This window comes from Centrocercus urophasianus, unplaced genomic scaffold (assembly GCF_019232065.1).
Source record: "Centrocercus urophasianus isolate 14NV4802_14NV808 unplaced genomic scaffold, USGS_Curo_1.0 seq_14, whole genome shotgun sequence".
NCBI lineage: Eukaryota > Metazoa > Chordata > Aves > Galliformes > Phasianidae > Centrocercus > Centrocercus urophasianus.
Window position 1 is genome coordinate 7483839 of NW_024884586.1, and position 13636 is coordinate 7497474.

At 52.5% G+C, this 13636-nt stretch overlaps 1 protein-coding gene across 2 annotated transcripts in view; it reads left to right on the forward strand.

Annotated features, from left to right (window-relative positions):
- The first annotated feature begins 633 nt into the window (after positions 1 to 633).
- DUSP8 (dual specificity phosphatase 8) overlaps positions 634 to 13636 on the forward strand; it is a 32693-nt gene continuing 19690 nt past the window's right edge. Inside the window, exons 1-2 of one of the 2 annotated variants that reach the window (XM_042813925.1) lie at positions 634 to 3845; positions 11216 to 11610. In XM_042813925.1, coding sequence (XP_042669859.1) covers positions 11380 to 11610 — 231 coding nt within the window. In that variant the 5' untranslated portion in view covers positions 634 to 3845; positions 11216 to 11379. The remainder of the gene's footprint in view (positions 3846 to 11215; positions 11611 to 13636) is intronic. The other variant, XM_042813926.1, reaches the window with a different exon arrangement.

Consider the following 13636-nt stretch of genomic DNA (forward strand, 5'->3'; position numbering starts at 1 on the left):
CCCGAGGTATGACCTCATCGCCGGCGCATTCCCGGCTCGCGGAGCAGCGCGGAGCAGCGCGGAGCTCGGCCGCTGCGCGGCATGCGGGCCCTGCGGAGAGGCGCGGCCGTCCGCGCCCGCCGCACCGGGTCAGTGTGAGCCGAGCCGGAACGGGCCGGGAGGGGATTGCCTTGCAGGGAGAGGGGCGCGGTGCGGCCGCGTGTGCGGAATGGAGCCGCGGAAGGGCTGGGGGAGGCTCTGTCCTGTTGGAAATACTCGCACCTTGCTTTATTATCCGTAGGGCTTTGGGGTTTAAAGTGCGGGTGGGATCGTTTCGAAGCAAGCGTTAATAAAAAACACTTGCGGGAGGGTGGGTGGGCGCAGGTGGGAGCGGAGCATCCCCAGCCGCGGTGCGGGGCGGTACCTCGGGGTTGCGCGGTGCGGGGCCAAGGGGGGTACTGGAGCCGTGGTGACAGCGCTGTGGTTTTCCGATGCTGTCGTTGCGCACCCGGCTGCGAGAGGAGCCGAGTTGGGCTGCGCGGTCCGTACGGCGCTGCGCTGCCGCGGGCTCCGGAGGCGCTGCGGGCGGTGAGCGCGTTGTGCGCCCCGCTCAGTTTGTCACCTCCGTCCTCCCCTGTACGCGCCGACCGGCCGTCGTCTCCCCCGTTCTCGGACGAGCCTCTGCGTGCGGAACGCCGGTCGGTTTTCCCGAGCTCGGCGATGATTTCCCTTATTGATAAATAAGTTCCTTCTCCTTCCTGCTCTGCCCCCCCACCCCGCACACGCACACCCCTTTCTCCTCCCCCAAAATTAAATTCCTGAGCAACAGCAAAAGCTGATGTCAGTGCCTCTGCTCACATCGGGAAGCTCCGCGCAGGTCGGTGAGGTGCGGGTTGTTACGGGGAGGACGCGCCGCGGTGCGGGTTCCTTGCGGACGTTTGGGTTTTCTAGGCACCGTATTGCGGTGCCACCCGTGGTTCCTAGGCGGGGAGCCCAGCCCTGCCCCGGGCACGAGTGACCCGCCGTGATTTGGAGCATAAAGGCACGGACTCCTTCTAGCAGCCATTGGCAACCTCAGGGAGATGCTGAGCGCTTTGCCCGCAGCCCGGGGCCGCGGTAACCTTGTGGGCAGCTCCAGGAGCCCTGCGCGATGCTCACCGCATTGTCTGCACCCGAGCTGTGCTGCGCAGGGCTCGGGCACGGTTGCAGCTTTGTGTTGGAAGGTCCGGGTGTGCGGTGCTCGTGGGTTTGGGCTCGTCGGCGCTGCGCAGGGCTCTGCAGAAGAGGTTGGTTGGGTTCGGGGCCGCTTCCCGGATTGCCTTTGTGTTTGCTTGTGATGATTCCCAAAGCAAAATGAGCTCTGTGCCAATAAAACTCTCATACCTATAGCTGGCTGCATTTAGGGCTTCTTGCTAAGATACCTCCAAGGTCTCTGCGGATGTATTCTTGCCAGTTCTGATGCATGCAGCCGTGCTTTGCCCCAACAGGCTTTGAACCCCCATGGGTTGTTGCCCTTTCCTTAATGCAGATAAGTGGCTGGGGGGACCTGGTACTAGCGTTGCAAGGTGGCTGAGCCCTGTAGGAGTGCTGACTGCATGGAGATATGGCAGACACCATGTTTGTGTGCTGGGTGGTTTTGCTGGGGCTGGGCACCTTGCCAAGGAAGCCACCGAGGTGCTGTGTTTGGAGAGGTTGCTGCCTAAAATCCAAGACAGTACAATTATTATTGTCAGAACCCCCCCAGAGCACTGGGTACAGCTCCTCAGAGCATGCATCCTGCAGTGGTTTGGCCCTGCAAACACCTCCCAAAGAACCATACTGAAGGAGGCTGCGGCTCAGTGGGGTTCTGAAAATGGCTTCTTGCAGCCTACTTTATCCCTACCCCTTTCCCTGCTCTGGCTGCATTAATCTACATAATCAAAATGAGATATGTTAAAGGTGCCTTCCCCTTCTGTGTGGCTCTGCTGCCCTTAGGTGCGCCTGCTCATGGGATCAGAGGTTGGTCCTTGCTATGCAGTGTGATTGGAGCTGCGATCTGCAGCCTTGGCTGCACTCAGGTGCAGAGTGCATTCACGGTATCTGGGATGGGAGCAGGAAAAGGAGGTGTTCCATATTTGGCAGCCTTGATTTATGATCTGAGTTTGTAGGACACTGCCGTCATCCTGAAACAACCCAGCAAAGCAAATCTGCTGGGGAGAGTGGTGATAAAGAAAGCAGAGTGCAGGTGCTGGCTCCTGGGAGGACAGCAGGAAAGCTGAGCTGGGACATGTAGGTGGTTCTGCCCTCCGCTCTGCGTTCTGTGGCAGAGTTTAGGAGAACTGTCTGCAGAACCCTCAGAGCTGAGGGGTTCCTGCTCTCACCCCACTCTTCTCCACACTACTCTGCAGAGGTGCTCCGCAGCCCTGCGATGCCGTCATCTCACGGGGAACACTTGCGAGTGCTCCTCTGCATCTCGATGCCCTCTGGGTTTTAAAACCTGTTTTTCAAGCTTTCAATTTCTCCTCTGCAGGTACACCTGTCCTGCCTAGTGCAGGGTGGGAAAGGAGGCACCTGATGAGATTACATACAGGCGTGGGGAAGGGAGGCGAGTGGCCTGGGATCACTCATCAGATAAGGAGCTAAATGAGTGCTTGCAATTTTCTCAAGCTTGCTTGCAGAAACCTGCGCATGCGTTGCAAGCAAGGTTAGAGCACAGCGAGGGAGTGGAAAGGCTGCAAAAATGGTGTCACAGGCTGTCCTTAAAGTCGGGCAGAGCTCATGGTGTGATGGTAGCATGTGTGTTGTGCCTGGCTGTGAGCTGCTGGCTTTGCCTTCCCTTCTGATGGCGGTGGGACGGAATGTAGCATGCGGCTGTGTCACGTCCCTTGGGAATGATGCTCAGTGCCCTGCTGAGGGAGATGTGGCACTTAGGGATGTGGCTCAGTGGGCATGGTGGTGATGGCTCAGTGGCTGGATTTGATGATCTCAGATTTTTTTTTTTTTTTTTTTTAATAACCTTAATGATTTTATGGTTCTATGAATTGAGCTCTGGTCACACGTGAGCACCTCGGTGACTCCATCTCCTCTTTATCAATGAAGTCATGGAAAAGCAAACGAGCTCTTATCTCTTCCAAGAACCGATCGTAGGCTTCCTACCCCAACCCTTGGGTCAGTGCCATCAGTGAGGCTCCTTTTGTTCTCAAACCTTTCTGTTTTGAGCAGAAAGAGGAGAAGCCCCTATTGTAGGGTAAAGCAGAGCTGTACTGGGGCCCTGCTCCATAGGAGTGCTATTTGATTCATCCTCTGAGAGCCTTCTAGACCCTACTAGACCAGGGAACTTGGACAGGTGTGCAGCAGGTGGTCTTTTGCTTTGCGTACAGCTTCTGTGTGTTATAGCGCTGCTCAGGACGTCCAGTTTTCAAAAGTGAAGTGTGGTGTCTGATGCTCCTGAAGGTAGGTGCAATTGGGATTGGAGGAGATTCCAGTCTGCACTGTACAAAGGTGAAATAAGCAATGCGCTTTGATCTGGGGTTAGAGACCTTTCCTTGATTCCATCTTTTCTTCCCATTCTTCTTATGCCTATTTCCTTGTTTGTTGTGCATGGAAAGTCCAACCCGAAGTGTGTGCATGACTTGTCTGCCTTTGTTGTACCTTATTTATTTATTTATTTTCAATCAAACCTTCAGGTTTCTTGGGGCAGAGACCTTGTGTTCAGGCTTTTCTCTCGAGGGTCTTGGGATGCACTCTTGCAGTTGACAGAGGGGTGAGTTCTGGGAAGCCCCATTTCTGAGCCTGCTGACAACTGGGAATGGGTCTTTTGGTGACCAGAACAAGGCAACCTGATCTGTTGTTGAAGCTGGCCCTGTGTTGGGGGAGTGGTTGGCCAGGTGAGTTGCTGAGGTCCCTTCCTTCCAACCTATATTACACTGTGACTCTTCCATACCTGCCTGCCATTATGATTTTCCCTGGCTGTTGTAAAAATGGAGAGGGCTTTGGTGCTGACAGCTCCTGCTGCTGTCCCTGGAGGAGTGCTGGGAAGACGATCCTGTGGGACAAGATGTGATGCTTGGAATTGTTCTGTGGGGTGTCAGGGGGACAAACTGCTTCCGCACACTGGATGGAGCTGACTGCTGGGAGGGGGTGGGAGGGGGGGGGGGGGGGGGGGGAATCTCAAATCTCTGACTGGGCAAAACCTCCCTAGACACATCCTCATGTAAAGCAATTGCTTTTTACCATTAAAAATAGATCGGTGAATTCTCTGCTTGCCTGCTGAATGCTGATGCCTGTAATTCTTTGTCATCCTCGCAATCTCCTCTGCTTTGAGCTTGGCTGCCTCTTTGTCTGGCACCTGAGCAGGGTTCATTCAGCAGTAACAGATCCAGAGATAAGTGTGAGCTCTCAGTCTCCCAGGGCTGGAAGAAAGGTGAGGAGACCTGATCTGATGCCATTTAGCTGCTTGGCCTGCAACCCTAAAGGAGCATGGCTTGGTGCATTTGTGGATGCTTAATGGTCAACACCAGTGATGAGTTAGACCTTTTGATATGGAAGCTGGCTAGAGGGTGTGGAAGCTCTGTGTATGTCATGATATATCACTCACATTTGGAACAGGCTGCCCAGGGAGGCGGTGGAGTCACCATACTTGAAAGTGTTCAAGAACAGGATAGATGTGGCACTGAGGGACAGATCAATGGGCATGGTGGGGATGGGCTGGTGGTTGGACTAGATGATCTTAGTTGTCTTTTCCAGCCTGAGTGAGTCTATGATTCAGTGTATGGATAGAGGAAGAGCTGCCAAATGCTTTGATCCTCCCCCCCCCTCAAGTCACCTCAAGACTGACCTGATGAAACCACCTGGCAATGAATCATATTAGGGAGGAGAGAAGGAGAGAGTAGGGTAAATATGCTAGTGTGGGCTTTGCCTGTCTTATGTGCTTTTCCTAGATAAAGAAAATCCTTTGAAACTCATTGTTGGTGCTTTCTTATTGTGGCTGAGAAAAGAGGTAGAGCCCTGGCTGACATTCATCCCAAGTCTGTGTGCAATTTAGCTATTGTGTGCATGAAGGAAGGTTAACAAGCCTTGAACCAGGTTCAAAAAGCCTTGAAAAGTGCAAGAAACAACCTTGACGAATATGTCTCTCCATGGAAAATCAGCTCCCTTTCATTTGAGTTGAATTCTGGGTCTCCTAAGAAGAGCCTGAGTTTTGATGAGCTTAGGGTGGCATCACTGGGCATTAGCCTACACAGGCTGGAAAACTATGATAGGACATACATCTGTACCTCAGCTTACACTGGTTGAGATCAGAAACTGTGTAAAAGATGCCAGAAGAAAGAAACTCCTGTTATTGTTCCTCAGTGAGTCTGGAAGCCCTGGTGGCCGTTTCTGTACAGGGACATGTGGCACAGGGCAGATGCCAGCAGGTTTGCTGGGTGCTTGCTTTACCTTCTATGCTTCCACCTTTTACCTCGCCCATGGCTGTCTCAGATTTATTTAATCTGTCACTGTCCTTATGAAGTGAAATGGGGATGCTTTTATCTACCTCAGAGTACCACAGCTCAGCCCAGTGCTTTCTTTTCCTTAGCATGTAGGTATAATGGGAAAATAGTCTGCAGGTCCTGGACACCCTTTCTTCAGGAGACAAAAATTGCACCCAGCAGGTATTTATGGTATTTGGTGTCTTAGGACAAGAGATCAGGACCAGCCCTGCTGAAGTATCTAACTGCATACCTTTCTGGTCTGCCTCTGTCTGGGCTTACAGCAAAAAGGCAGATGAAATGTTGGTGATCCCAAGATGAGCCCATGGGATGGAAATGAAATAGCTTTGGTATTAGAAAGCAGCATGCATGGGAGCTCCATCTGCAGCATGGGCAAAGGCAGAGATTAAATGGCTGACCGGTCATGGATAACCTTTGGTCTTGTGTTTTGTAGGCTTTAAAGGAAAGCCTGTGTTTATACTACAGGAGAAAGCCATATAAATCATCTTAAAAGTACAAGTCTAAGAAGAGGAGATAGTGGCATTGTCATCTAGACTACAGCAGTATAGCCTGCTATTTTTCCCTGTTGGCTTTCCCTGCCTTGCAGTACTCCAGAAATAATTTTGGAAGGAACCAGATCACGACCATTATACACTGATGTGGGCAGGCTGGGAGGTGATTGCATTTGCAGCTACAACCCACCAAGCATTGCTGGCACAAGCCATGTTCTGGACCACTCGTGGTGGGCACAGATGGAATGCAAGCTCCTTCTTCTCAGCATCATCCTCCAGTGATGATGCCTCCCTCCACCATCCTCTGGTGATGGAGGCTGCCTCTTCCCAAAGCCCTGTCTGCATTGAGGGTTGGGAGGGGGCTCTTGTCTTGGAAAGAAGGCACTTACCACTTGTGGGAAGTGGTGAATGGGGAAGTGAGGTGAGCATCAATGGGGCTGTGTGAGGCTTCTCTGTCTTGGGAAAGCCTCTGTGAGTCCCGGAGGGTGAGAACAGAGCAGTGGTTGCAGAGGGACAGCACAGTGATGCTGCCTCATCTTCACCTCTTGGGAAACACAAAATGTCTCTTCTCATCCTTCAGCTTCGTCGGGGAAAGGCAGAAGAGTAGCCTTTATAGCTTAGTAGTGAGTATGGTTACTAATGGGTTTTAACCTCATTTTAAGGAGGAGTAGACAGAAATGTGTATTTTTCTTTCCATCTAAGCAGAGAAATCCTTTGTGCTCTATTTTAAAGGGATATAGAACAATTGCTAAGTGATTGGCAGCACTTCCAGTATGGATACTGCAGGCACCTATGGCTTTGTCCCAGAGCCACCACAGGGGATTATTCATGCTCCAAATTCCCCTCCCCAGATGAAGGCTTTCATCTCTCACCAGGAGATGCAATGCAGTTCGCAATGCTGGGAGAAGCAGGAGAGGATCAATAGATGGGCTGAGCTGCAAAGCAGATGGGATGGAGCAAGGAGAGGCATCCTGGAGCTTCATGATAGCCCATCTTGCCCCGTGCCGGTGGCTGGGCTGGAGGCGGTGACTCGAGCATCCTGCAGGATGTGAGCTGAAGGCACTGCGGTAGCATTGCCTCGGGCCAGAGACGCAGCCGTTGCCTGGCAGCTGCGAGTTTCCAGGGAAACCAGAGGTGCTAACTTGTTAATGAGCCCCACGTCCCCGATTGCTGCCGCAAAATAATAATAATTAGTAATAGGGCCGTGTTTTAGGAATCCCTCAAACAGCAGGAGCCTGCCGAGGGGAGTTTGCTAAGTGCCGAAGCACTTGAAAGAAAAGAAGGTATGTGGAAGGAGGAAGGGCGGAGAGCTTAGCAAAACTGCCACCTTTTACATCTTGATCTGTGTCTGGAGAATCAGCAGGGTTCTGCCAGTGTCCTGGGTGGTAAGCCTGGGACTGGTGGAAGTTCTTCAGGAACGGCTGCTCTCAGGGGTTACTCTGGGATGGTGAGCGGGCATTTCTCTGTGGTGGCAGCCCTGTTGGCATGCTCATGGATACCCAAGCTCACTTATGTGATAGAAATGCTTTTGAGAAGGGTTTGGATTGGAAGTAACCTGGAAGATCATTTAGTTCCAACCCCCTGCTGTGGGCTGGGACATCTCCCACTAGACCAGGTTGCCCAAAACTCCATCCAACCTGGCCTTAAGCCTACAGCTTCTCTGATGGGGTCAGAGCTGCCAGTCCCTGGGATATAATTTTTTCCTTAGCTCTGTGCTCAGGCACGTCTGGGTGCTTCTTCCAGCACATCTGTGGCCAGGTTTGACCCTTCTTTCAGCATCATCTGTGTGCAGCCCACCTCATGAGGCAGTTCATGGCACCTCCATGCTCTCTGCCAGCAGCCAGTCATACCCTGTTTCTGGTCTTCAGGCTTCATTTTGTGAATTCACTTCCTTTGCTAGAAGCAGATTTTGGAAGTTCAGCACAGATCTCCAGAAATCTTTTGCAGCTGATGAGTAGCAGTGCACCTGAGGTCCTTTGTTCTGTGCTCTTTGCAGACTTGGAGGCTTTTTTTTACTGGTAGTATTCCTCCTTTTCCTCTGCGTATTAATCTCTTCTGTTTGAATTTATTTTGAGTGGAAATGGGAAACAATGGTAGAAAGAATTGGAACAGGAGCTGGGAGAAAAAGAAAGCTCAGAGGAATAAGAAGCTGGCCTGCCCAAGGCAGCAAGGGAAGCAACTGCTGATCTGGGTCGTGGGTGGAGGGAAGGTAGGGATCTTCAGAACACAACCACAGGTGGATATGCCAGTTAGTGAAGTTTATGATTGCTGCAAAGACATGGTGGCCTTCCTGTTAACATCTCCAAGAGTAACTAGAGCTGTGCCCTTCCTGTAGCCACGTATTTCTGCTGGGGCCTTGTGCAAGATGAGAAATTGAGGAAGTGGCCGCCGCCTTGGTAACTGTTGAGCCAGCACAGGAGTGCATTCCCATGGTCCTTCCTGCCACAGGGGCAGACTTGGGTCAGGGTGTGTTTGGGGTTTTCTTCTGGCTGACCAGAAGAAGGTCACAGGCAGGAAGACTCCCAGCAAGCAGGTGTCTTAATGCCTATGCATTAAGTCCTCTGCTCAGCTTTCCATCCCTCAGCTGCAGCATGGCCCCTCCTGCTTTGCCATCCCTGTTCAGCTAAGCCGTGTGTCCATCTCCTCATTACAGGCACTCCAGGGAGAGGTGGGATTATAGGATTATGGTAATGTTCTTCAGGAACACTCGAGAAGATTAAGATGGCTTTAATGAACTGATAAGAGAGGGATGCAGCTAGGGTTTCTGAAACCCTAACTTAGGCCTCAGGTTAACCTTTACCTCTTGTGTTGGAGGTTGGTCTCTGGTCAGTGTGGTGAAGGAGCAGGTCTCTTACTTCAGCAGTGCTCCTCCATGTCTGTGTTCCTTTGCTTTTCCTTGGCATTTGCACTTTGGTTGTCCAAGAGAAAGGCACTATGCAAGTTCAGAGGGACCCAGCTCCTCCTGAGCGTTCAGTCTACCAGTGAGGTTATGCATGCTTAAGACCGTGCTCAGTTTGTATTTCCCTCCCTGGGCAAGGCTTCAGGAGAGAAGAACAGAATGGGACTACCTTGCACTGCCTCTTTCCACCTCTCCCATGTGGAACTGGGCACAGGACCTGGCTCACTTGTGTCACCTCTATCTGCCACCGGGTCCGACTGGCAGTGCTGGCGCAGACAGATGTGTGTTTGGTTGTTCTGCAGGAGGATGGCTGTTAGTGCAGAGGGAAAACTCCCCTTGTGTCTTCTGATTTCATCCACCCAAGCTCTTGGTCATCTGTCAACGCTTCGTACGTGGGAAGCCTCTCTCTGAGCGAAGGAGATCAGGAATCTTCTGTTCTTCCCAGACCCCCCATAGTTCACCCTTGTTCGTTATCTGTGGAGTAGATACTCTGTTATCCCTAGAGATACAGTACAACATGTCCAGTCCATTGGATCACTCCTTTCTCTTACTTCAACCTTTTTTCTTATCCCTCTGCCTCAGCATTATCCCCATCCTTTTTTGTCTGTCACCTTCCTCTGCTGCCTTTTATTTCTTGGATGTAATTGGAGGAGCCAAGAATTCGCAGCCTGCTGTCCTGATGGGGAAGGGAAGCAGAAAGCAATTTGGGGAGTGGGGTGTGAAAGAAAGACAAAGGGTGAGGGAGGGTTGGGGGGGGCGGGGGAAAGCGGGCTAATTTGCATCCTTTCTGAGTGCCCTGGCTCTATAGCCAAGGTACAGCAGGGGGTCTTCTGGCAAGGCGGCAGCAACGTAATGAGGTGTGTCATATCCCAGCAGGGGCCAGCCTCGCTCCCTCTCACACCCCCTAATTAGAACTGTTTCAATTTTTAAGCCCCCCTGGAGGAGTGCTGTGGGGAGGGGGAACTGTGAGCCGCCTGCTGTGGGGCCAGGGACAGCGATGCCATAATGCCAAGGGGCTGCAAAATGCTTTGTGCCAGAAGGGGCCACCACTATTGCAGCTTTTAGGGGATTTTTCTTTTTTCTCTCTAAGTTGAACAAACGTGTTAGCAGCATGTATGTGTGCAGGGATATCTACCCCCTGCTTTGAAGAGCAGGTCTGACAGCCTGGGGAAATAGGAGGGCTGCTAATGCTGAGGTTGGAGAGCTGTAGATGCTGAAATATCCTCACGTTCTGCAGCTGTACATCCTTTTCCTGCAAGCTGGCTGCATCTTTAAGGTTTGGTGATAGGTAGCAGTGGTTCCTAGTTCAGAGTTGGAAGGAACCACTAAAGGCCATCTGGTCCATTTTCCCTGCAATGAACAGAGACACCCACACTAGATCAAGTGCTCAGAGCCCTGTCCTGCCTGATCTTGAATGTGTCCTCAGCTGAGGCATCCACCACCTCTGTGGGCAATCTCTTCTGTGTCCTGCCTGAGCAACTTTTCCTGGGTGCCCTTGCACCACAAGGGCTTGTGATGCAGGGAGCTCCTGAGAACTGTTGCTTGCTCTGAGCAGGGTGACTCCTGTAGTCCATAGACTAAATCCTGGCCCTGCAGAGGTCAATGAAAATCTTTACACTGGCCTTTTCAGGTGCGGTAGTCATAGTCTTCTTAATTCAGATGCATTAAAGCCTCCATGCAAGAGCTTGTGGGTTCTGTCTAAAATGCTTTCTGGAAGAAACAAGAAGAGCTTGGTAATAGCCCTGCTTATTTTCTGAATGGCTGTGGCAGCATTAAAACTTAATGCCATTAAAACAGGCCTGCAATGACGTGTGCCATTAAAACCTAAGAAGACTCCCTGAACGGATCATACTTGTTGACCCATGAGCTGCTCTTGGAGCAAATTCAGCCCTCCTTGGCTGCTAAGATGGAGCCTCATATCTCCCACTGTGCGTGAAGCCACTTTTAAAGCCTGCACAAGTCAAGTACCAAAAAGCCACAAAAAAAAAAGCTTTCTTAGAAAGTGTGGCTATCTCCTTGCCCCACTCTTCTGAAGGCCAAGCTCCAGGCCTAGAGTAAGCACCAAGTTGAGATGAGAGAGAATGACCCTTAAGATAAGCCAGGGAAGGCTGAGGTTGGATATTAGGAAAAAATTCTCAGAGTGTTGAGGCACTGGACCAGGATGCCGATGGAGATGGTGGGTTCACCATCCCTGGAGGTGTTCCAGAACCATGGGGATGTGGCACTGAGAGATGTAATTCAGTGAGTGTGGTGGGGATGGGTCAGTGGTTGGTCTCGGTGACCACAGAGCTCTCTTCCGATCTTAATGATTCTATGATTCTGTCATTCTCATCTATGCTGTCCTGCCACCTGACCAGTGTCTCCTCTCTCCCCAGGTTCAGCACCATGAGTAGGCAGCCTGGGCGCTAGCAGTGTGAGGAGCCCAGCACGGTGCTGCTCCGCTCACACCTTGCCTCACTGCTCATCCCCGTGGGGAGAAAGGTGCTGGCAGCCCACCCTGCCCTTCCGCCCCGCTCACCCTAGAGCGGACGGGCCCGTTATGGCTGGAGACAGACTCCCACGCAAAGTGATGGATCCAAAGAAGCTGGCCAGCCTCCTGCGGAACGGAGCGGAGGGCACCCTGGTCATCGATAGCCGCTCCTTTGTGGAGTACAACTCCTGGCACGTCCTCAGCTCTGTCAACATCTGCTGCTCTAAACTGGTCAAGAGGAGGCTCCAGCAGGACAAGGTCTCTATCACAGAGCTCATCCAGCCCACCTCCAAGATGAAGGTATGGAGATATGGGGATAGGGAATGCTTCTTTGCCCCGCTGGGGATATGTATGCTTGCAAAGCCATTTCCTGCAGGGGCAATGTTGTGCAACCTGCACCTTCTCCTGCACCCTGTTGACTGCCCTCTCTTCTTTGACACTGCCTTCCTTCTGAGAGCTGGAAGACCAATGGTCACAGGGCTCTCCTGGAGGACTTGTTTATATCCCCCACTCCAGTGACATGCCCTCCCCAGGCCAGTCTATCAGGTACATCAGCCTCAGGAATTGCCCTGTGCTGGCAAACAAGCCCCAAATCCTTCCTGGAGCTGTAAGCTTAATCCCTTGCTAAAAACTCTTCCCCTCCCCTCTGTCATCTCTAACTCCATTCAGGGACATGTAATCCTCCTCCCTTGTGACGCCAGGAGCTCTTATCCGGTGTCATGGCATATTATCTCTCCCAGGCTCCTCTCTCTATCTCTACCCGTTAAATAATAGAGGTGGCTCTGAGCCATGGCTGCCAGCCGAAATAGCACTGGGTGACCCCGTGGTGGCCCAGGCAGGGTTCTGCCCACCCTGAGATGCTGCCATCGGCGAGACAGTGGAGGGCGCCTTGTCCCCTTTACACCCCAGTGCCTCAGAGTCCCTTCACCTCCTCCACCCAGCATCCCTGAAGTAGCACATCCCCACTGCATTTGGCATGGGGATCCCCGCCCCTCATTTTGGAATGATGCTGTCCCGTGCCAGCCCACTACTCTACCACTGCGCTCCTGCTTTTCACATTCCCCAGCTCCTCCCTGCTTGTAATTTTATGGCAAAGCGAGGGTAATTCAGGCGATTAATCAAATGCTGGGCCCAGCTGGAGCCATCTGCGGCGTGTCCCCCCCCCTCGCCACCCCGCAAAGCCACCGCCATCCGTATTGGCTGCTGGTGACATCACCCTGCCAGGATCAAGGAGTCGGAAGGGGGGCTTTGGAGGGGGGCGGGTAGCCTTGCTCCAAGTTGCTTCAGTGATGCTGTGGGCTGGGTGCTTTGGAGGGGATTGCAGAGAATGATTCCTGAACAGCTTGAGCCGTTTGCAAATCCCCAGGGGAATAAAGCAGGAATAATCAGTTTTCATGAGCTGGGAGCCAGCGTGGTGCAGCTGCCCTCCTCCTGGCGAGGGTCACCTCTGCAGTGGCTGCTGTCACATGGAGTGGCAGCAGCAAAAGCACTGCAACTTTGTAGAGGGGGAGCTAGAGAAGGATGGGGAGGGGGTGCACGAGGAGTTAACATCAGCTGATGCCATTCTGCCTGCAAGGCTGCGGTTCAGCAGCTGCAGAGATGCCGCAGCAGGCAGCAGTGTCTCCCAAAGGATGCTCCTGCACCAATACGAGTGGCTCTTGTCCTGGTTCTGTTCTGCTAAGGATTGTCCCCAACCTTCACAGCCATTCTGGGGTTGCCAGTGTCCCTGTGGAAGGAGCAAAACTACCTCCTCCCCACTCCTGCATCTTTATGCAGCTGTCCATCCTTTCATGGGGATGTGGTACCTAACCCTATCCGGGTGGGGACAGCGAGGGATAGGGGCATGGCTAGCATTGGGAGCAGATGGCAGGAAGGGTGACATCAGTGGTGCAATTGTCCGGTCCCATTATTCCTCCTGACGGGCCTCCCGCCCTCCTCCTGTTTCCTGTTCTCGGCCAGGGCTGCCAAGACAAAGGCAGCTGGGAGCACCGCCATGTACCCAGAAGGATGGGGTGCTGCTGAAAGCCCAGCTCAACACGCTCCTTCCTTGCTTGTGCAACCCCAAAAATCTCAGCCCTGATGGGCATCGGTCACTGTTTGCCCATCTCTCGGTTGAGAAGCACAGTTTTCCATCCAGTATGGCAGAGGGTGCTGCTCACAGCTCTTTGGGATGCTCTGGTCTGGGGGGTAACAGCAAATGCAAATCTTGGGAAAACTGCTTGGTGGGAAAGAAGAAAAGGGGAAAATCAATATTCCTCTGTCCTTTCATTGCAATATGCCTATCACCTGCCCTGGAAGCGGGGATGTATCTGAGCCAACCCTCCCT